This window comes from Zophobas morio, unplaced genomic scaffold (genome assembly GCF_036711695.1).
Source record: "Zophobas morio isolate AGI-343-1 ecotype UQ-CSIRO unplaced genomic scaffold, CSIRO_AGI_Zmor_V1 ptg000005l, whole genome shotgun sequence".
Lineage (NCBI taxonomy): Eukaryota > Metazoa > Arthropoda > Insecta > Coleoptera > Tenebrionidae > Zophobas > Zophobas morio.
In genome coordinates, this window is record NW_026972110.1 from 9327869 (window position 1) to 9352793 (window position 24925).

A 24925-nucleotide genomic window follows, 5' to 3' on the forward strand; every position below is an offset into this window, starting at 1 on the left:
CAGTAATAGCGGAAATAGCCCAAATTTTCATTAAGCCGTTTCATCATTTAAAGTTTTCGCACGTAATGAAAATGATGTCATGAACCAGTTTGCTCTAAAAATTAAAATCTCCACACTACGCACTAGGCTTCATAATTCTCATTGTTCATTGTAGTAGGTACCATCTGTGATCACCATTATTTCGTGGGTTAAGAGGTTTCGTTATCACATAGATATTCACAGAGATACCGATATTTACTTTATCTTTTTTTTTTCATTCAAAACAAGTGTTATTTTTAAAATAAGCACTTGAAATTTTCTAGTTTTTTTTTTTTATCAATGGAGGGTAATAATTCTAAAAGTGCTAGTTCATGGTGATGACTGATGATGGATACTTACCTATTTCCTTCATTTTCCACTTTTTCAATAAGGTTTCTAAATTTTAGCTGAATTACAAATCCATATAGAACTGAAAATTTTGTAACTTTTGGCAATTGCTATTATAAGAATTTGCCTATATTCAGGGTCATCAAAACTGATTGAAAGAGTTGGTGAACCTGCAGAATAATTTCGTTTATCAAGTTGTCGAAAAATAGCAGCAGATATATTTGAAGTTTCAGATTTTAAACGTCAAAGTACTGTTGAACAATACCAAAATAATTTCTTATGGTAATTTCGATTTCTAGAAGAAACCACAAAATCAGGTATGTTATTTTATAAAATTTAAATAGTATTTACCACGCAAGATATTGAGGTCACGTGATCAAACTGTTATTGGGGATGATCAGACAAATTTTGGTTGGCGATATTCTTAAAATACATCTAAAATCTAACAACAATGGGTCCGATAGTTTAGTAGATTATCTGTCTGATAAAAATCGACACAGACATGAACATGAAACTAGAAATTCGCCGGATGGACCCTATTACAATACTTCCCACGATCGGCAGACTGACATATAATTTTGACATATCCTGTATGTACAAGAACTACATTCTTGATTTACAGATAACTTTCGTATTAAGTCTTCATTCCTCGCAGACATGTGTATCTATTTTCTAATTAATGACTAGTACTAAAAACGTTAACATTGGAATATACGGAAATGTAGTGCTACTTACAATAAAGAAAATAAACAACACTTTCTTAATTATGAATATTTTTTATATGAAGTACACTCATTAAAGACCAATGTAAGAACCGTAAATAAAAATAGTGAGTCTTATGAAAAATTGCTGCTTTTTCTGTTCCCACACATAACGTCAATGACACTGCAGGAGATTGATACATATATATTTATTTATACTATGCGACACAACCAACCTATCCACCATTGCGTGATTGAGAAATCGTTACACAAGTAGCACAAGAAGTAAAATATTTCACCGTAATGTCATGTCATGACTTTATGAATCATGAAAAACGGATACGACCAATATATTCCTACGCAAAGTTCGTCACCGACGTAAACTTTTATTGTATGGAGCTCTGATGTTAATCTCACGGTCATTAACGTGATTTTTTAATAACATCGGGATTATGCATTTCCGTTAGTTAATTTAATAAACACGCGGGTCAAATGTAGCTAGAATGGTAGGTGTACATAATAAATTAAAATAATTATTAGAATCATCTATTTCGGCAATGAGGAAACGATAATGAACAAAAAAACTCTAGTTGATAAATTCCCACTACTGGAAATAATGGCTTTTCATTTTTAAGAACAACGGAAGAAAGGTAATCTGCGAAAACTTGGGAACAAATTCAGTGAAACCTTTGTATAATTTAACAGAAGTCTACAACATGGGGCTCAATTAGTACGTATATTTCTAAGGAAACTAATTGTTTGAAGAACAAACGACATAAAACAGCGTCACAGTACGCCAACATGAGGACAAAACTTTTTGCTTAATTATAGTATCTATTTTATCAAGAACTAAATTCCTTATGGCGTACTACACAACAATGTAAAAAAGCTCGAGTTTTAATTACCATCTGGGAGAAGCTGTGACCCATTTAAATTTTAATATAGCCAAGCAATTCAAAGGCACAGGGAACAACAAAGAAAAACAAACCAGTGAACAAAACACACTGATGACTTGTTAATGACAACACTGTTCCAGCAAATATTAATTTCAGTAGCAGACATTTCTGTAAACAAGTGGTACTTTTCCAAATGCCTTTACTTTTAAAGACACAAAAAATATTAGCAAAATTTATGTATCAAGTTACGAGGAAGGTAATTTTAAAAAGATTGTTGGTAGCATCACAGCGGAATCCAAAATCAGACACCTCTCACCACGTCAACATCCGCATTTGTATTATTAAAATGTACACTAGAAGCTATTATGCGACAAATTTGATCAGTAACTATTATGCATTAATGAATTACTACTTCCGAGGATACGTGTTCGTTTAATTTGTTATTTTATTCGAAGTCAACAAACATTGTTCAATTAAACCGGCTGAGTTCGGATTTAAATGATAAGATCTATTAAGACAGGCACTAGTGATTTTTTTCAAAAAATCACCAAGTTAAAATCAGTCTTGTTTTTTTTTTTAATTTTCTTTTCAAATTACGAAAATCTAATGGATATTAAAACCTTTTAAATGCAGTTTAAATCAAAATAAGTTGAACACATACTAGAATAAAATACATATTTCCAATTAAATAGAACGCTAATTTCCTTTTGATTTTTATCTTAAGAACAGGAACAACAAAACTTTAATTAAGAATATCCGACTAAACATTGTAAACATTATAACATTAACACCATTATTACCGAGTGGGCACACGATGAAAGGCAAGCATGGATGTTTGAACATTTGTCTTTAATAGAATTTTCGTCTTGTCAAATTACTGTCAATTTAAATCAAAGACAAAGTTTCAACAATCCATGACTGATAGTATTTTTATTACTTTCTGTGTATTTAGCAATGTAAATTAAAATAATTTGTCTTTGTTGCTCAAAAGTGTGTATGTTTTTAAAATAAGTGCTATCAAAAAATGAATAAACTTAATTAAAACTCCTAACTTTTGATTGTTTGTTACACTTTCAGAGTTTCAATTTCAGATAACTGAAAAACCAAAAAAAAAATATGATTAAAAAAATACATTTTTTTTGTTAAATAACATTATTTAAGGGTTCATTATTTCAAGAAATCACCTGAAGTGGTGGTCACGTAAAGCTTGGTTAAACGAGTGTTAAATCCACTTCAACGCCTGTAGTCCCAATTTTAAAGTACATATTTTTATTGTAACTAATTATTGCGGAAATTTTGATTAGTCAAAGATCCACTGGTATTCCTAGTCACACATAAAATAAATCTAGCTGATTAGTCAGGTATTAATACGCCTTATAAATATTTAATTTAATGTATTCTACGAAAGCGGTTTCCTTTATGAAATACTTCGGAAGTAACTAAGTGTTAAAGTTCAGTGGAAACATAGATATAAAACGTGCAAATCAAACACTCATGCTTTGCAAATTAAGCCAAAATAATAAAATTGAGAAAGCCTTTGAATTTTTTGGTATGACAAATCGTTTATTTTATAACCGCAGTTCAAATATCAAATCATTTACGTCTTTGTGTTGTAATTTTATTTATAATAAATGTATACTGTATGGAATTATTTACTGATCGATTCAACAAAAGTAATGCGAATAATCTAATTTTTCCAACCTTAGAATAAAGTATTTAAGTGGATTTCATTTGAAAAACTGTGTATAACCGAATCATTGTAGAATTATTATATGATTGCTGCAATCCTGCGTATAACATTCTAGAATATTAAATTAAAACTTCACCATACGGTGTGTTATTTTTATCAAATAATAAATATAAAATTGACATTCTAAGATTATTTAGAATTCCTTATTTACGGCGTTATTTAATAAAATTTTCCTAGACTTCTTACATAATGAAATGTTTTCAGTTTTCATGTCTTATTTAAATTTGGTGGGAATTTTAACAAAAAATATTGTTACGAAATAAACCCATGCGCCGCCCCGGTACGACACCTATGGGTGACTCATCGTCGGTGACGGCGGCCGGACGATGTTCGCTAAAGAAAAGCCTGGAAGCGGAACTCGCGATGGGTATTCCAGAAAAACCCCGATCGCCGAACATCTAGAAGGAAGTATGGATTTAAATAGAGGCCACCTTCGGGAACGATTATTATTCAGTCGAGTCGAGTCCAGCGAATGTTGAGAAACGCCAATCAAGTTGCGCGGGAATTATTTTGTGCATAATCGCTGTGTAATTAGTCGTGTAAATTCGAGTTACTAAGAAATAAATTGCTGAGTTTTACCCATGCCGATTTTAAATACCCGTTCAACGTAACAATATTTTTACGAAAAAATCAAATCAGCGCGGAAAAATTGTAGTTAAAAAAAAATTGTTGTTAGTTAAAGTTTTTGATAAAATATGTTTTACCAAAATAAAAGCCCTAATGAACCCGTTTATAGGTTCAAAGAAAATTTGTAATCGGCCTTTAAAATCGTAAAATTGTAATATGTAGATTGTTTTTGAAATAATGTAGTTTTAAATAATAAAAAAGTGTACAAGGTGAGTCAAAGATGCACGATATATGATTAATTATTAGAAATACTGGGTGACTATTAATGATTGTGATTTTTATCAGGTTGGTAACATATTTAAAATTTTATGTTGGGCTGATTTTCAAAATAAAATTTAGGATACCAAGTCATCTTCTCATCACATGAAATATCCAATATACCACGAGTTTCTTTTAGTTGATACAACCCCTATAACTTTTTTTATTTTTAAAGATAAACATCTAGTTCGTTGAACAAATTTATATCATTTTAAAATATCACTTATGTGAATAAATGACATGAGTGTCAATTTTTCAAGCTACTAGGTTGTTATCAATAAATATGAATTTTTCGTCTATTTTATTGATTTTAGAATATTGGTTGCTTTTGATTTTTTAGAAAAATCAATCTTTCTATTTATGAAAAAATATACCTAGTGTTCCAGGAAAAAAAGTTGACGTCATTTCCATCATTGCCATCACATGGATCTGTTAAAATTGTACAAATTGGCCCAAAGAACTACATGTTTATCTTTAAGAGTAAAATAGTTACAGGGGTTGCATAAATTAAAAGAAATACCCTGCACGTTTTATTTTTACATATTCTAATTGGGTTTATTATTAAAATTCCAATGCGACGTTGCCACTTTATTCCCATTTTCTAGATTTTTTTAGCAGTGGAAAGATGCACAAAAAAAATCACCGTTTGGTTATTTTTAAAATCTGTGCCATAATATATTGCGGTTATCTCTCCTGCTTTGTTAAGATATAAATAAAATTGAACCTTAATATACAAAGTGTTTGTAATTTTTTTAAATAATTACACTTTTTATATATCGGTATTTCAGTTTTTTCAAAGAGAACACCTCGTATTTTAGTACTGCAACTCTTTTTTGTTCGTTTTTTTTTTGTGTTAAATATTTTCTATATTTCAAGTTCAAAAAATAGAGTACTATACAGTAATAAAATACAGGGTATTCTATTTGAAAAACTGAAATATTGATATTTCAAAATTGCATCGTTTTAAAATTTGTTTATACATAAATACTCTATGGATTAAAATTTAATTTAATTGAGTAACACACTTACGCTGACGCTCAGGAAGTAAAAAATTTTAAAAACGATGTGGCAACGTCGCATCGGGATTTAAAAAATATAACTATGGTTATAATGCGTAGGCAGAATGAGAATATGTACGTAAAAATATATAAGGTGTTCTATTTAAAAAAAGTTGTGTAAAATCGAAACTAATTTTAATGTACACTACTCAAATAACCGTACAACTTTGGTACGTGCCTTATTTTTCTATCTCTAGTAATAATTAAATGAGCTATCGACAACTGCGTGCTTAGTGATTCACTCTGTATATATATTTTTAATAAATCCTATGATGAATTTTCATTTTGTTTTGCCTTTTAATATGAAGAAAATCTACAGTACATCCTAAAAATTATATAAAAAACTTTCAATAATTGCACACATGATGTTTTTCAAGCAATTAGTTTTATTTAAAAAAATACAATTGCATTACTTTTTGTCCTTTCTGATACGATGTAAATCTCTAAATTTTTGTGTGCTCTTAAAAGCGCTTAAAAAATCCTTGATAAATCGTATAATCAAACACACGGCCTAAAAGATACTTTGTTACTTGAGTTTTAAGCCAGGTTTTAAAATAACTATATTTAAAGAGACTCCTGACAAGCCGTTTGTTTAAGATGAGCTTTTCATGGCACTCAATTTGAAAAAAAGCATACCTAGAAATTTACTATTCTGATCCAAAGGAATAATACAAAATTAGATCATTCGCATTGCTCTTGCTGAAGTAAATAATTACATACAGTATAAATGTATTATAAATAAACTTAATAAAGACACGATTTATCAAAGTGAAAAATTCGATGAACCCCTCAATTTTTTTAGTTTTGACCTAATCCGCAAATTATAAAATCTATGTTTACATTGAAATTTAACACTTATTTTTACGTTAGTTCCGACGATTTAATTAAAAAAACACTTTCGTAGAATACATTCAATTAAATATTTATAACATGTATTAATACCTGACTAACCAGGTAGATTTAGTTTATGTGTAACTCCGAATAGGAGTGGGTCTTTGACTAATCAAAATTTCCACAATAATTAATTGCAATAAAAATATATAGTTTAAAATGGAGACTACAGGCCTTGGAATTGACTTAAAACTCCTCTTTTAACTAACCTTTGCGTGATCACTTCAGGAGCTTTAATTCTTATTGAAATAATTAACACTTAAATAACGTCATTTAATAAGAAAATAATTATAATTTGCTTAAAGAACGTGAAAATAATTATCGTGACACACTTAACTCACGAGTTTTATGTATAAAAATAAAAATTAATTTTAATTTCTCGCGTAATTAGTATATCTTCGTTAGCCTCTGTTCCATTATTCATAAGTGGGTTTGTAGTCAAAAAGATGGCTTTATAGTACATGCATATTTTATAATTTTATATCAAAAGTTAACCAATAACACGAATTTTGTCGTCGTTCTGGTTAAATGACTCACACTTGTTAGAACTACTAGATCAAAAGAGTCAAATGAACTATTACTCAAAGAAGTTGGAAGTAGTTTTTTTTTTTATTTTCATAAAACATTGTCCATTTTTTGTTACTAAATTAATTGTTGACAAACCGATCTCATTTATTTATTTATTTATTTATTTTTATATTAAGGGTTTAATAATTATTAATTTTTTGGAATTCTTTTATCAAGTCATTTCCTCCATATCCCGGTGTAAATCACTTCTATTTTTCCCTTGTTATTTACGAAAAACATGTTTTTTTATACTTGTTAGACAATATTTATGTCATTAAATCTAGGTCTACTATACACAAAAATCAGTTCTAACGTATTTTTCACTTAATATCTTACTTCATGTTATGACAAGCTGTTTTTTTCAAACTTACCACGCATTCCTGGGAGCCGCATTCTGCTGCTGTATTCCGCTCAGCTGCACCCGCACCTCTCCCAAAAACACATTATCCCCCATCCCTGGAGCGTCATGCCATATCGACACGTTCAATTCACAAATCTCCACTTCACCGTCCCCACACAAGCCATCTTTACCCTCATACGCGTCGAAAGTCAACACCTCGTCGAACTGCGGACATGTCGTTTTTTTCCTAACTTTAGTCCTCTTCGAGACTGTCTTACGGTTCGTGTAAGTCACGCACGCCACAGCATATGGATCACAAGCACCGTTTTTGAGCGTCAGATCCAAACACTTCACCACCTGCACTGACAAACGATCGTTTCTACCGTAGTTTGTCACATTTTTGTGTTTTTGAAAGCTCGAAGTGAACTTGAGTTCGATGTTAACCTTGCCTTGCACCTCCGAGTCTGCATCGACTGGCTTAATGGCAAACCAGTGGTCTCTGTTGTTGTACGAGGCGAGCTCCTCGCGCTTGATGGCGACTTTGCCGAGGACTTTGTTCTGCTTGAGATGCTTGTCTCGGTCGAACAGGTAGATGGAGATGTAGCGGAAGTCTCTGGGCACTTCGAACTGGTACTCCTCGCCGAAGAAGGGGCTGAAAGAAATTGAGGTTAGTTTTGGCAGTTTTGGGGTTGGAGTGGTTGTTACTTTAGGGTTTTCTCGGCTGTCTTCGTTCTGTAGATTTCTTCCTGGTCGAGGGACAGTGTGCAGTATACATCCCGAGTCACTGAAGATAAATTGGATCTGGGTTGTAATTGTTTGGCTTCTCCTGCAAGGAAACGGTGTCGTGGGTGAAAACAGGCACTAGTCTGTTATTTTAGAGGCATGTTTTGAAAAATTGTTACCACCTGCTTGTGTTTGAACCTCAAAATGTCAACAATGTCAGTTGGCGTTAAATAACAAAAGACGGTCGCTTGCGGACGTTTTAATTTACGGTAAAAGTGATTATCGAGGAAGCGGAACCTGAAAAATAGAGGTTATTTTCGATTTCTTACCGATTTTGATTTTGAGCCTTTCTTCGACTCTCACTGGGACGTCCGCCATGTTTCTGTCTACTCCATGTTCTGTTGAAAAAATGAATGGATCGGTTTGACATGAGTACAGTACAGTCGACCAATAATCTAGTCGGCCAGTGGCATGGCTAACTTGACTCGAGCTGTGGGTTTGCGAAAAAAAGGCGCCATTTTTCCGATAGGGGAGATACGGGAAGAAATGAATGGGGCTGGTGGACACGTGCTGGTGTTATTCACCACTGGATTTTATGAATGAACCGACGAGGAAGGCGACACTGAACTGCATACGGTAGTCGGGGCAAATCGTTACAAAGTAGCGCAAACAGCGCACTACGCAAGTTCCGACTGTATGAATGAACAGAAAAAACACAACGCGTTCTCATAATTCATCTATCGCCATTAATAATTAAGACGGATTTCGGGACGGGGCTGTACGTGGAATTACTATTAGGTAATGGCTGAGTGCCATGGGAGGGAAGGGACGTACCAACGGCAAAAAATTCGTTTCTTTCATTAGAACGTTAGATCTTACGGGTTTCGCTTTCGATTGGTCGAGGTGTACTCCTACGATATTTATTTTATTAATAACCGAAATAACTGTTTAATTATAAGAAAAAAGATAAATGACGATAGAAATCGATATCAACGGAAAAACTCATCAATTGTTGCTTGAAATTAAAAAAATTGATTATTTCGACATGCCATTTCAGGTTCAGAAACTTTCCCTGATATTGATATTTTATAATTGCATATTTTATTATATTGCAATTTTCTAGTTTTCTTATCATTTTTATTAAAAAAGTCGTAAAAGTGACGAAAAAGAAAGGTAGGTATTCCATAATATTCACCTCAGGTCACCACTAATTTGTGAAAGCACGTTCCCGTGACGAAATCTTTAGACTAATTGTGCTTAGCACACTAAAGCAGTTTGTTATTCGACGCCGCCAAATCTTCAGACATTTCCATTTGGAACGAACTATATTTCTCTTCATAAAAAAATGTTCATAGATTGCAGAGTAAGAATGAATTTTTTAGTGAGGACAGATAAAAAATGTTGATATTTGAAATCACTAAATCAATATTATTCTGTAGACAATTTAAACTTACCGTGTCTAGAAATAGATTAAAACTCTTCATTCATAACTTTTTTAAACATCCTTTAGAAATATTTATGAAAAATAAAAAAAACTGGTCTAAAATTATTTAAACTGAACTTCCCTTTCCCTTGAAGCATAATCAAATAATTACAATTTCTTAGATAAATCATAAAATTATATTTCACGAATTTTCATTTTTTTTGTGTGGTTTGTTAAACTACAAGTAAATAAACGTGCTGTTTACATGTTTCAAGTGAATTTTTCAGAACAAAATTTTGTGATGACGTCATCAACTTTTTAGTAAACATGCATATTATGTAGGTAACATACTAACAACCGAACCGTTTCACAATCATGATTTAACAACAGTATCTACTGTATTTCCAAAATTTCATTGAATTAAGCTGTTTTTGATTTAATCAATAAAATGAACTGCTTCATTCGTTAATTTTCTGGGTTATCCTGTACAAGGAATTCGACACAATATGAATGCACTGGTAAACCACAAGACTCATAATATTTTACACATTTTAAATCGGATGATCCAGCAAATTTTCAGATGATGATGACGTTCAAGTTTCTGGAGTGAATAAACAGTTAATTATGATTAGCGATTTACCATGCTTAAAATAACCTGCGAAATGTTGCTTTACATACAATTTTGATTTTTTTTCCAAAAATGTTGGTGTCTAGGGTAAAAGATAAAGACGAATCAGACAAATTTTGGTTGGGATTACCATTGCTACATTTCTACAAGGTATTCCTAAAATATGTCTAAAATCTTACAACAGTAATAATTCCAGTTTCGAAGATTTATTTTATAATAAAATCGTCAACGGCAGGCAGATGGATAACGGATGGACAAAAACTTTTTCTGATAGTTCGCATATGTCACTAAACAAAAGAATAAACATTTTTTAGATGTTTGGTTTCTTTGGTGTTTCACAATCGACTAGAGATGTACCGACTATAGGTCTGGCCGACTAACCGACTAGCCGATTGTTCGGCCAGTAAAAACCGACTAGTCGGCCGACTGTTCGGCTTTGCTAAAACCGGTTTATAAATGCGACAAACAGTGTGTTTTTTTTTCTATTTCTCTGGCTACCTTAAAGGTTTGTTCTATTTTAATAAAAGGAATAACTAAAGTTCCTTTGTTTTCCAAAAAATGTGTTAAATTTTTTTGGATAATTTTAACATTTAATTTTTTTTTTAGTAACTCAGTACAAAAATAAAGAATAACACAATTTAGGGTCAGTTTACACAATATTTTAACTGAGATTAAGTTGATCGCACATTTAACAAGGCCATTAGCGACGTCTGATTGGCGTAGAGTCGGTCACATGATACTTTAACGCGGGGTTAAAAATTAAATCGCAATTAAATATTTAATTGAGGTTCTGTAAACCGGGTTTAAGGGCCAGTTTATACAATATTTTAACTGAGATTAAGTTGATCGCACATTTAACAAGGCCACTAGGGACGTTTGATTGGCGTAGAGTCGGTCACATGGTACTTTAACGTGGGGTTAAAAATTAAATCGCAATTAAATATTTAATTGAAGTTCTGTAAACCGGGTTTAATTGTTTTATATACTATTTTAATTTTAATAAAAAAAGCCGACCGATCGGCTGTTTAGCCGACTAGTCGCCGACTGCAGCCGACGATGAAAAACGGCCGAATAGTCGGCTTATCCGACCGGTCGGCCACTAGTCGGTACATCCCTACAATCGACAAAATACGAGAGTGCAAGATTTCAGTTACGGTTGTTGTTTAGCTTTTAGAAACTTAATAGGCCAATAACCAATAATATTTGAAACCAACATGATTAATGTGAAATTATGTCTACAGCAAATCATCTAAAATTTTTTTTAAATAAATCGGATAGGAAATGTCCAGTACAAAAGCAAATACCAAACTCTCCAAGTTTTATATGTCATTCTGATTAGCTCTCAGCTTTTTCCTTTTTGCAACATTAGCTACATTTTGACAATTTTTGACACAGCTTGATGATACGCCCTAAAATGTATGGAATGTCAATTGTGCCTTTTTTAAATATATATTTCAGGCTTGTTCAAAAAACGTATTACTACTTTGTAACTTAATAGTAGTTGCTCTGGGCAACAAGAATTACTGTATCGAATTTTACATAACAATGTAAGTATGATACTTTTCATTGTCAAATCATCTTTGCATAAATATAAAGGAAATTTATGTAAAAAACGTAAAATGCCAAACTCATCTACTGGATCCAAAATACGTTATTTTTACTTCCACAAAGACAATAATTGAATGAAGTAATGCTGGTATTGGTTAACAATTTAGTGTTTTCTTAACACTGCTTTCTGGGAAAATTTTGTAACAAGTGTATTTTAAGGTTGTCATAAAAATTAGTCTGAGGTTATTTAGACAGAACTTCCGTCGCACCTGAAGTACCTACATTACAGCATATTCAGGTGCAATGTAAGACTAATAAAACAGTACTGCATTTTCTGGGAATGGCGTGAGTCGTTCTTGATTTGACCAATAAAATAAATTACCGCGTTCACTAATTTTGTTGAGTCACTCTGCATTGGCACTTCTAAAAAATATAAATGCATTGGTAAACCTGTTTTGCACTTTTTAGATAGGATTTATTCTACAAAATTTTCAGATGATGCCATCAATTTTTTTTTTTTGGAGGGGGACTAAACAGACAAATTTTGATTACACATTTATCATGTTTACTAGAAATTTAAAATTATGCAAGATTTTATACTCTGTTCAAGTGAAAGAGTCAGCAATAAAGACGGGTGATCAGCGCGTGTTCAACTGCCCATTGGTTGACAAATTTGGGGATGAGTTTTCCCCAAGCCCGTTTTACACTGTACCGATGTTTCCTTGCCGATGCGTTTCATTCACAACTCCCTTGTCTAAGAAAATCCCGTTTTTGTACTTTTCTCGTTTATAATATGTTGTGGGTTACTGTCATTCTGCAAAAAACCGTCCATTGGTTGTGGCGCAGTTCGGCACTGGATTTGAAAATTAGATCTTAAAAGTCCTCTACAGTGTAACACAGGCTAGGCGCAGTAATTTTACGCGCACTCCGCTCCAGGATGCATCACGCAGGTTTCACGTGATCACTGACTCTTTCACTTGAACAGAGTATAGAGCATCAGTTTTGCAGTTTCAAATTTGATATTTGATCAATATTGTTACAAAATTTTGACTTTTTTTTAAGCAAAAAATCAAAACGGCTTCATACATATACACCTGTAGAAGTATACGTTATTTTATAAATTTAAATAACATTTGCTATTCAATATTTTGAGCTGAAGTCAACATATTTTGGTTAACGTTTTACCATATGACTTAGTCTGTGCTACAAAATTCTTAAATCATATACGAATTGATTTGATGACCCGGGTCGGTTAGTTAGCATCGTGCGTGCCCGCTACACCTTGGGTCGTAGGTTCGATTCCCGCCCTGCCTTTGGGTTTTGTGTATGTCCCGTTCCCCTGTAACTGGGCCTCCGGCCTGTTGGGGAACGTAAATGAATAAAATAAATAAAAATAAAGAATACAAAATTATTATTAGAGGGCACTACAAATTCATTTTTGAGATATGAAGAATTAAAACACTTTTTATTATACTGAAAAATTAACAAAACTATTGTTCCAGTGACGTGACAAATTACGAACGAATTAAGAAATATTTTACACAATATTAAAAAACAGAGACCAATAAAGTGACAAATATTATTGTAATAATAACAAAAAAAATTGGTCTAAAGATTTGAAACAGTACTTCCCTCGCTGTGGGAAACGTGACGACTTATTATGTTTTTTTTTCGCATTACATTTTTGTAGTGGGACATTTTAAAATAAATTGAATTAATTTTTTCAGTTTTGTCATTATTTGGCATTGAGATCTTTGTCATTTTTTTCTGTGATTAAATTGTACGAAGTCGTCTCTGGGGTGTATAATATGTTGCCTATGCAAAAATTGTCAGGTGTGAACAGATAATGTGAACAGATAAAATGAACACCCTGTATAGTATTGTAATTTAAGACAAATAGCCATACAATTTACCAACCTGTAGACGTAACGGTGAAATACAAACGAAACTAAAACATGGTTTCTACGAATTACAATAAACGGATGACAATATGCGATGGTTCAGACTTTTTTATTGCTCTGACTTCCGTTTATTCAATAAAACATTACATTTTCTTTGGTTTTTCGATGCTGTAATTCACATTTGGTTAATTATAACTTGTTTAGATCTAGGGGAGCATCCCCTAGCCTCCCCCAGCTACGGCCTTATGAAATATCGATAAACGAGTACTAAATTGACCAATGGACTCCATTACTGTACGTCCTTAGATTATCCTCGATAAGAAAAACAACGTGAAAGTGTTTATGTTTATACATCGGAAGAATGTCACGTAGAAATTAGTTTGATTTGAATACGTTCGACGCCTCAAAACAGAGGAACAAAACAATTAACTACTAAGCTACAATCGACAAAATGTTCTGAATATCATTATAAATCTTATTAAACAAAGACGTTTGTATTTTCACGTTTTCGAGAAAATGAAATGACTCGTCCTTAATTTGATCAATAAAAACTCATATTTTGCATATTTTGGGTAGAATTTATTCCGCAAAATTTTGGGATAACCTCATAAATTTTTTGGGGGAAATAAACAGATTTATTTAGATTAACAGTTTACCATGTTTACAATGACTTTAAAACGTCTGCAAGATTTCAAAGTATTCAGTTTTGCAATTCTTGATTTAATCAATAAAATTAATTCACGCATTCATTAATATTTTTGAGTCACCCTATATATGCAAATCCAAAAAATATGAATGTAATGATAAATTACAAATACAGACTCATCATATTTTGTACATTTTAGATAGGATTTATTAAGCAAAATTTTGGAATGACGTCATCAATTTTTTAGGAGGGATGAGACCATACATTTTGATAAAAAATTTACCATGCTAATGATAACTTTAAAACATCTCCAAGAATTCAAAGCATTCGGTTTTGTAGATTCCAAATTAAATGTCAAAATGTTGTTTCCTAATTTTGATTTTTTTTTTCCAAAAATCGGGAGGTTTGGGGACAGACAGACGGACGGACGGACGGACAGACGGACAGACAGACGGAAACGGGAGACCTATTTCTTCGTCCTCTAGGGGTCATGATAGGTCGAGAAAATGCAAAAGTAGAGAGTCGGCAGCCGGACTCGATTACAATACTTCCTTTGCTTACGCTCGGGAAGTAGCAATATTATTGGTAGGGATAATTCAACAAATTTTGGTTAGCATTTTACCATATGCAGGGTATTCCTAAAATACATTGCTACTAATAATAATTTGATAACAATTGGTCTAGTAGTTCGGGACAAACCTCGACACAGATGGCAGACAGATACCTGACGACAGACGACAGGTGAGTATATGACAGACAGACGAGAACGGGATGCCTATTTTCTCATACTCTAGGGGTCAACATACGCATCCTTGCTAAAATACTGATATGTCATCACAAAATTTTGTAATGGAAAAATTCACTTGAAACATACACATAGCATGCTTCTTTACCTTTACTTTAACACTATACACGTATCTTTATTGCAGCTTATCAGGTTTATCCTAAAAAATTATATCATTCGTAAATTTATAATTCTACGAAAAAACTGGATGTGTTGTACTCTACTGCTTGGGCGAGGAAACTTTTGTCTAAATAACCTGAGATCACTTTTTTTAAATATTCTTATTGATGTGAAGGATACTTGTTTAAAGCTCCATCAAATCAAAACCTCATGAATTTAAGAGAATTTATTTTATCAGCGTTCTACAATAAATTATTTTAAACTCAAACGGTTTTATTCGTTAATTTTTTTTTAAGTGAAGCTCTCATAAAATAAATAGCTTGACATTCTCTTTTATCTGCACTTTGACGTTCCAGCATTCCAATCATTTTTAACTTCACTCTGTAAAACTAGACAACAGACTTTTTGAAATTTGACTAATACTGAAATTACAATACATTAACCAAAATGTATTAGTTCATAATTCTAAGAAGTAGATGACGTTTTTTAAAAAATATATGAAATAATTTTTATTGAAAAATTTATCCTAAAATATAAGTACTTCAGAAATGTTCCTTTATTTTTAAATTTGTTTACACAAATAGAATGTTTCAAAAAAATATTTATATATATATCGATTTACATTATTAGTTGTCTCAAGAATGATTCATCAAATTTGTCTGAAATTCGAGGAGTATATTAACATTGTGGTTAGAATAACATAGCCTCATCAAAAATTGATGACGTCATCCTAGAAAATTATTAAATGACTGCCGTCATAGGCGAGCCAATAATTTTGTTGTGTCTTTACATAGTAAAAGTACAATATTATTCATTAGAAAACTTATTTCAGTATAGTTATATCGATACATAATGTTCACTTAAAATACAAAACGTTCCATACCAAGATTGTTTTGTGACTGTTTAGAAAAATGTTCATTACAATATTGTATGTGTGTCGAAACGAACAACTCCTATATAATACATTTATTCATTTCGCACATATATGTATGAGTATGAAATATGGCGTTCGTTTTTGATTCATACTTTTTGGTGCTCTCGTACAATACAAGGCAATTTTTTTAGCCTGAAACTTTAAAATATCTCTAAAAATAAGTACTCTGCGAAAAAATGGTGGAGCAGGGGTTAACTGCGAAACCTTAAATGGGAACTGCTATTTTTTATTGCAGATTCGGAGTCTACGGCTAAAAGTACGTATGATTTGTCTGAAATATTTTTTTGGATTCGTGATAAATGGCGCTGAATCGACGAAATTCAATTTTTTCCGATTTGTCCTACTGCGAATCTGTGCATACGATTCAGCAGTACGTTGGCAATAAAAAATACCACGTTTTATGTAAATACTCGAAATTCGTCGTCAAAAAAGTTTATTCATGTTACAAATTTCGAAAAACTTGGAAATTGTTAGCTGTAGAAATGTAAATGGCTGGCGAATAAACTACTTTTAGCGTAACCCAGGAACAACGATGTGGGCGAAGTAGTTTTCTGTTCCCTTCGGAACGCTTGATTAACGTGAGTTCCCTTAAATTTCAGAATTTAAAAATTGTGAGGATGACTAAAAAGGGGCCTAATTAACTGCACTCGAAGTTTGTCTACAGGCTTTCATAAATGTGTCTTAGATCCTGTGAAGTTTAAAAATGTTACAGATTTGCGACTTCTTAATAATGGTAGACATTTTTAAAGTTTAATTGATCAAATTAGTGCTCTCTTGGATATTAGAATCATTTATGAAAGCCCTGCCACTGCGGGATAAATATCCCCTCTAAAAAATATAGAATTTTGTAAAATGATTATATGTAGAAAAATATATGTTGTGGTTTAGCAGCCTAATCAGGATTTATTTCCGATCAAACTTTTACTTTTTTACAAAATTGTATTAAGTTCTGAAGCAAATATTAAAAATACAGATTACTGATTTTCATTTTATCCAACTATGTTTTGAGCCAGAATTTCTTCATCACTTGGCGCTTTTATTCATAGCCAGTGCCGAAACCAGCTATAGGCCGAGTAGACCCTTGCCTAGGGGCGCCAACGGCAAGGGGCGCCAAATTCGTCCAAAAATTATGTTCTATAATTTTGGAAATTTCATTGTACCCTATAAAATTTTATTGACAATAACGAGATGGACAGTAGTACAATAGCAAGAGATATTTACAACTTAAGTTGTCGCGTGCCGATAATTCCCAGATGTTAGAAACCAGAATAATCCAGGTCCGGGCAGGGACCATCTTTACTTATGAACAGAAATGACCATTATTTTATGAGTACAACTACCTGGCAAATGTTCTAAACAAATTCGAGTGAACTGGTGTGAGCCATAAATATTTCTTTGCATTGTACTACTGTTCGTCTCCTTATCGTCAATAAAATTTTATAGGGTAGAATGAAATTTCCAAAACTATACCAAGAATTATGTCATATTATTCTTTTTTTATTTTGAACGGAAACTCAGAAACATGTACCCGGTACGACAGGTTTTTTAATGTTGATTTTATTTTGAACTTATATAATATTTATACATATTATATACCTATATGTGTAAACTGGTTTTTTTTTCTTTTTTTATATTTGATCATAGTATCTGTTTTGCGTACTTTTTAAAAAATATAAATAAAACTGTTCTGTAAAATTGCATTTTTATGTGTAGAGAAGGGGCGCCTAACGCAAGGTTCGCCTATACCTAAATATTCTTTCGTTTCGGCACTGTTCATAGCATACCCTGAAACATTAAATTTAACGTAACACTGCAACAGTCAACAAAGTTTGCATCATCGGGTCAATAGGTAGATTAAAATACTAATGATCGCGATTAGTTTAGAAATTAGATTCCATATTTTATCTACCTAGATTTTTACAATTGACAGTAACAGTAACTGCAATTAAAAGATGAATAAAACATATAAATGGTAGTGTTCACATCCTGCGATCATAAAAACCACAGTAAATTTTACACAAATGCACACGAATGACACAAATGCGTTTTTAATTTCGTATTTTCTTCAACCTAAGAAAATTTTGTGATATACCTGAACAACAAAACGTACTCGGTTTCACTATTGTGTTCCCACGATTTCATAAGAGCGGTTTTCAAAATTTCATTGTACGTTTAACAGGCTGTTATTAGATAAGAATGAATGGCTTATTTCGGAATTTACGCATTGCGTTGATTGCATGTCATTGTCTTTTTGCTCGTAAAAACAACACTTTTATTATGCTGATGATTAATGTTGCCTTAAATTACAATAAAATTGTTTTTGCATACCGACGATTTCAGCAACATTAAGGACAAAATGGAAAAACTTGAAATTGTGAGATTTAATTGTCTGTGTACAGAGTACATTAAAACGAACCGATGGTATTGTTGTAAATCTGGTTTGCTCTCACGACATTATTAATGTTTATTAAAGATAATATTACGAAAAATTTGTCTACAAAGGAAAATAAGTGTGTTATGGGAGATTGCTTCCGAAGAAAAAACTGTAACGACAGTGTTCTAAAAAGGCAGAGTTAAGTATGCAGACTTGGTTGTTGGTATTCGCATGAATTATTTAGATCTCTGAAGATAAAAATCTTGTTCAGACATCGTAACAATCATTATTATGATCCAAGAAGAAAATAAAAGTTCGTTAATTTTAATGATGTTACAGTCACTCTTATAAACATATTTTCTTTCTGTTAAACAATCCGTGTGTGGAAGGACGGTAAAGGAAGTGGTTAAAACAGAATACATTTACTTTGTGGCTTGGAATAGCCGCGTACGTACGAAAGGAAGTAGAATAATCATTGTTATCCACTACTGGAAAATGTAAAATATTGTAATCTTTAAAAAACGTGTCTTCAAGATTTTTACAATTTCTCATGTTACTGTAATAATTCTTTAAATGTCGATAAAAATGAGTGTTCAGAACTCGAGATAAACTACAATAGCCATATTCACAGCTTATTTGTTGTTGATATCGGTGCTTGGTCAACATTAATAAATTAAGATAAATAATGATGTTCACATTAAATTAAACAGTGTTGCTTTCTGGTTCACTGAAGTGTAAAGTGCCGACATCAGAACTAGTTTTGTGCTTTTTTAGTCACCTAACTACACTTATTTTAGGACATACAAGAGCTTTTATTAATGTCAATATTTCATTTATACAATTAATGAGTTTTACGAAATATAAACCCGATTTTTGTACAAAATTCAAAAAAATAAAATAAAACCTTAATTTAACTGAAATGCAGATCGATCGTACAAAAATTTGAAGATGCGTGGGTGGTACAAAATGTTTTTTTCAAAAATTGTAAAATATTTTTTAACCTCTTTTAAAAGTTACTACCGCCGTGGAATTAAATAAACAATTTAATAGAAACTCATAGGAATTTCGTTGAAATTGTATTTGTTGTATTTGTTTATCACCCTATCAGCCTTATCTTACTGATCAATATTTTGCATATTAAAATGTTAAATTCAGTTTATGTTGCCAAGTTAAGAGTATTATCTGATTATGAAGCAGATGCAACTTCTGAGGGAAATGTTTTATCACATTATATGTAAATAATTAATATAAAGAGATGTTAACTTTTCATTAACGACGAAAAATGGTACCGTCTACCATATGACTGCAATTTAAATTTAAAATTTGCTACTATGTAACAGGTCAAATGTAAAAGTATTACGATGTAATCGTTCTAAATGTAGAAAAGGTCAATTAAACGTAATGGTTTTAAAATTTGATCTGTTACATAGCCGAAATTTTGAAATTCAAATTTCGACCTTGAGATATGCAAATGTTTTCGACAGTGTGACAAAGGAAAATGAGATGAATTTTAATTATATAAACTGTAGATTTTTTTTGTAAGAAAGGAAAAAATTAATTAAAAACTTACGAAACACAGGTCGATAAAAGGTAGGAACAATCCACTGGGAGAATATCTTTTGCGTACAACAAGATTTAAAATGAAATCATTTTTAATCGATTGTAAACTCGAGAAATTCACATTTATTTACAGATTTACTTTTGCTTGCATCAAACAGTCGTTTATTTGCCTGTTGTTACTGCAACAAAAAAAACTTCATTGCTTTATGAACAAATTCTTTACATTTTTAGCAAAACTTGCTTTTGCGGAATAAGACTTCACAGGTTGATACCTATTCCATATTTAAAAAAAAAATGTCTTATTTTAATGGAGTTGACTATAAAAAACCATTTTTATATCAAAATTTATAATAGAAATATTAGTTCTTCATCCACAAAATTATCATTCATTTTATGTATATTCTGAAATAATATTGTTTCAGACATAAATTATTATATAAAAAGTGTTCCAACTTTCTAAACTGCAAACAAAAATTCTGGGGACTTACGTCCATATTGGACTTATTCTGTGCTGCCAGAAAAGAATTAAAATTTGCGATTTTTCTTAGTTCGTAATTGACACTTATACCTTACTAGGACGTTTCATTTCTATGATGGTGTATTTGAGCGGAGTATAAGTACTAGCTTTTTTTAACATTTTAGTTATATTTCGCCGGAGTATGAAAAGAATACGTTCTTGTGAAAATCATCGTGGTTGTCAGTCATAGTAATAATTGTAAGTCAATGCAAGACAATTTTTTAATGGAGCAGGGGGACAGAAAATAATCGTTTCAAACGACTATTAATCGCTTAAAAATAAAATACTGCATTTCATTCGGAGTTTAAGTGACTTTATGTGACTCATAATTATAGACTTAATTAATGTTTAATCGTCCACACTCCGTCACATAAAGTATCACTTAAACTCCTAATAAAGTAAATATTAATTATTATATAGGTACTGAAAAAAAAAGTTTCAATAACGTAACAAATTGAGAATGAATTAAGCAGTACTTTATATGTACAATATTATAACAGAGACACCAGCAAAGTGACAATTATTATTGTGATAACAATAAATACACAATGAATGATATATTTATAAAGTAAAATTCATTAATTATTTTGTAACTTATTATGTTTATTAAAGAATAAGGTACGAGACAAAAAATTATCACGGTGCAGAATTTTTGCCTAAATGTATTAAAAGAAAGTGAAGACACCTGGTTGATTGAGCAATTCCATTTTTAATTAATTTAATAAAACATTTTCACAGAAAACACTAAACTGAACGAAATTTATTGAAAATATGTAATTTTGTTAACAGACTTATTGTGACAAATTATTATCACGCTTAAAACTAACTAGCTAAATGAAAACTAATTTAATACCCAATGTATTTTCCACCTGCTTCTATGAGATTGTAGACGCGTTGCTTCATAGAATTGACCAAATGGATGAAGTAGTTGACGTCCAAATTCTCCCAAGCCCCCAAGATACCATCTTTCGATTCATTAACTGTTGCGTACTGCTTCCCATCTTTATAAACCTCTCGTACAAGAGAACTCCATACATTCTCAATAGGGTTGAGATGTAGGCTTTTCGCAGGCTATTATAGCAAAGCTATATTTTGTTGTTGAAACCACGTTTTCGATGAATTAGATACATGAATCGACGCATTATTTTGCTGAAAAACCACTTTGCTGTCTTGAAATAGGTTCAAAGGTGGTTTGAGGTGCATTTCCAACACATCTTGGTAATTCAGAAAGTCCATTCGATTTGATTAATGCTAAGTTATTATTTCCTAAGCTACTAAAGGCACCCCAGACCATAACATTGCCACCTCCTTGAACTCGTTTTGACAAATACTTTGGTTCTTTCCGTAAATCGTGCCAATAATATCTAAAACCATCAGGACCATCAAGATTAACTTTCTTTTCATCTGAAAAAACTATCTGGAACCATTCTTCATTTTTCGTCCGCATTTCTCTGTCCCATTCACGACGTTTTTGAATATGTTCTTTTGTTAACATTTGTTGTTTCTTATATTTGGCATATTTAACATTTATGTCATTAGCCAGTACTCGCAAAACTGTTCTTTTGTGAACAGATAGTCCTAGGGTCGTCTTTATCATTTGAGACGACATGTTATCCTTTATACCCGGAGTCACAATGGATCTTTTGGCACGTGCAGTAAGTTTTTCTTTTCTTCCACAATTTTGTCGTCCATTTTCACTGTATTTCTTTCTTACAAACTTGGAGATTGTGGTCCGATCTCTTCCAGTCTTTCATCCTATTTCCGCAAAAGTCAAACCTTGGTCATAGTATGCCTCAATCTGCCCTTTTTCACGTTCTGTTAAATCGTTTTCTTTGCCCATGGCGAAAGACAATTATTGTAGCTCAGCCAATTATATTTCGACACTTTATCAGTTCTAACAAACAATTGCATATCGTGCATATCATACAAATAAACAACAATTACGCATACTACGTTTTTCTAATTGATTTTTATACAAAAAGTGATGCGTGATAATTTTTTGTCTCAAAATTTCTTGACACAATTGAGTTTTCACAGATCAGAAATTATTTGATGCCAAAATATCACTGAAAAAAGCATTTTTGTATACTAAATTAACTTCTACTGGGTGTATTATTTAGTCAAAGGTCTAGATAATAAAAAATTCTTGAAAAATTGCACCGTGATAATTTTTTGTCTCGTACCTTATGTACCGATGCCCCCCCTCAAATAATGAACAAATTATTTAAATACTATTATTACAAACGTTCACTTTCGATTTCACAGTAAATGAAGACTATAATTTTGCTTTCCAATCATAGGGTAATAAATACCGTAATAGGGTCATTTTAACGAATGTCTAATTTCTCGTTTTTTCAAGGCTTGACACCTCAGAAAATCCAGGATTCCTCTTTTTGTTTCTTTCATTTGTTATGTGCCTACCACTTATTTCTCTGTTTTAGTCCTACTTAAGATTATTGTCAACGTGATAAAACACTAACCAATTTTATTATTATTTTTTTAATTTTAATTATTATTGATTAATTAATTTGGAAGTAATTTTTGTAATGGTTACCTTAGACAGGACACATCCAATTTATAGTTCTGAAATGATTTTCATGCTAACATCCGCTTTCCTTTCATTTGACGTATGTACAACGTAATTGCAAGGAAGGATGAAAGAGAAATATAGAGGGAGAATGTGCTACCTTTTCTGCAACTTCAAATTCAGCAGATAACTAAATCATTTCTTTTTACTTCTCACGTGCAAACTAAACAAATATTATAATAGAATCCACCTGGCGAATGGCTACTTTCATATTTTCTCGACATTTCATGACCCCTAGAGTACGAAAACATAGGTTTCCGTCTCCGTATGTCTGTCCTCTGTGTCGATTTTTATTAGACAGATAATAGTCTTCGAAACTGTCCTCCGATTGTTGTCAAATTTTATATGTATGTTAAGAAGATAGTGTAAATGGTAAAACGCTAAGCAATTCATATTTTTTTCATTGATCAAATCAGGGACGATTCACCTCATCTTCTCGAAAACTTGAGAATACAGTAGTGTTGCGCTCGGCTATATTTGATAATAATAAAATAAGAATTATCATAATGATAGCTACATTAGCTACTTATCTAAAATAATATTCAGAACGTTTCGCTCCATTTTAGCTTAATTAATAATTTTAATCGCCTCCTGTGTTTTGAAGAAACACAAACATAAACAAAAACAATGAAGTGAAGCATACTGATAATATTTTTCCCGTTAGTTATCTGCTTTATATATACACATTGGACATTGTCGGTGTCTGTGCAGATCGCGTCCTCAGTGCTTCATTACCCTAGTGCGTAGTATGCTTGTTTACGGGTACTTTAACACTTCACATATACTTTTATTTCAACTTGTTGGGGTGGTTATAAAAAAAATAAATAAAATTCGCAAAATTATTTTTTTTAAATGTATGTACTTCAGGGGCGAGGCAAGTTCAGTCTAAATAACTTTAGACCAATTTTTACTTCCCGCTAAGGAAGTATAGTAATTGAGTCCATCGGCCGATGTGTCATGACCTCCAGAGTACGACAAAAGTGGTCTCCCGTTTCCGTCTGTCTATCTGTCTGTCTGTATCTATTTTTATTAGACAAGTAATCTCCGAAACTGGAATGAAGATACTCCTGCATTTGTGATGTGTGGATCCGTGTCGAATTTTTACCCTTGATATCCTGAATTTTTCCAAAAAATTCAAAACTGAGTAACAATATTTTGCAATATAACTTTGAAACTGCAAAACCAAATGCTCTGCAATCTTGTAAATATTTTAAGGTTATCGTAATCATGGTAAATCGTTAAGCAAAATTTATTCGTTTATCCCCTCCTAAAACATTGATGACGTCATCTCAAAATTTTGCCGAATAAATCCTATCCAAAATCTGCAAAATATGATGAGTCTATACTTGTAATTTATGACTGCATTAAAAGTTTTTAAATTATATAATAAAAATACTGTAATCAAGTCGCCATGTTTAACTATATATCCACACCAAATTTCCAAAAAAAAACTTTTCAAATAACAAAGTTATTCAATCGGTCCGGAATTTTAGTTATACTAATCCTGTATATTTTCATTTTCACTCATAGCTGTAATCATAAAAAATAACATGTCACAAAATGGAATTTTATAATTTTTCGAAGAAGCTGGATTCAGGGATGCTCTGGCTAAATAATAATCTTCGATCAATTTTTTTAAATACCCAAATAGACTTATTCATTCATTCATCAATTCAATTCACTTACAAATGATTTGACATATCCACAGGTTGGCTATCTTTGGTAT

At 31.8% G+C, this 24925-nt stretch overlaps 1 protein-coding gene across 1 annotated transcript in view; it reads right to left on the reverse strand.

Annotated features, from left to right (window-relative positions):
• LOC135122626 (GTPase-activating protein) overlaps positions 1-8826 on the reverse strand; it is a 28348-nt gene extending 19522 nt beyond the window's left edge. Inside the window, exons 1-3 of the mRNA XM_064046917.1 lie at positions 8507-8826; positions 8160-8280; positions 7486-8106 (exon numbers count right to left, since the gene is read on the reverse strand). Coding sequence (XP_063902987.1) covers positions 7486-8106; positions 8160-8280; positions 8507-8555 — 791 coding nt within the window. The 5' untranslated portion in view covers positions 8556-8826. The remainder of the gene's footprint in view (positions 1-7485; positions 8107-8159; positions 8281-8506) is intronic.
• Positions 8827-24925: the final 16099 nt, after the last annotated feature.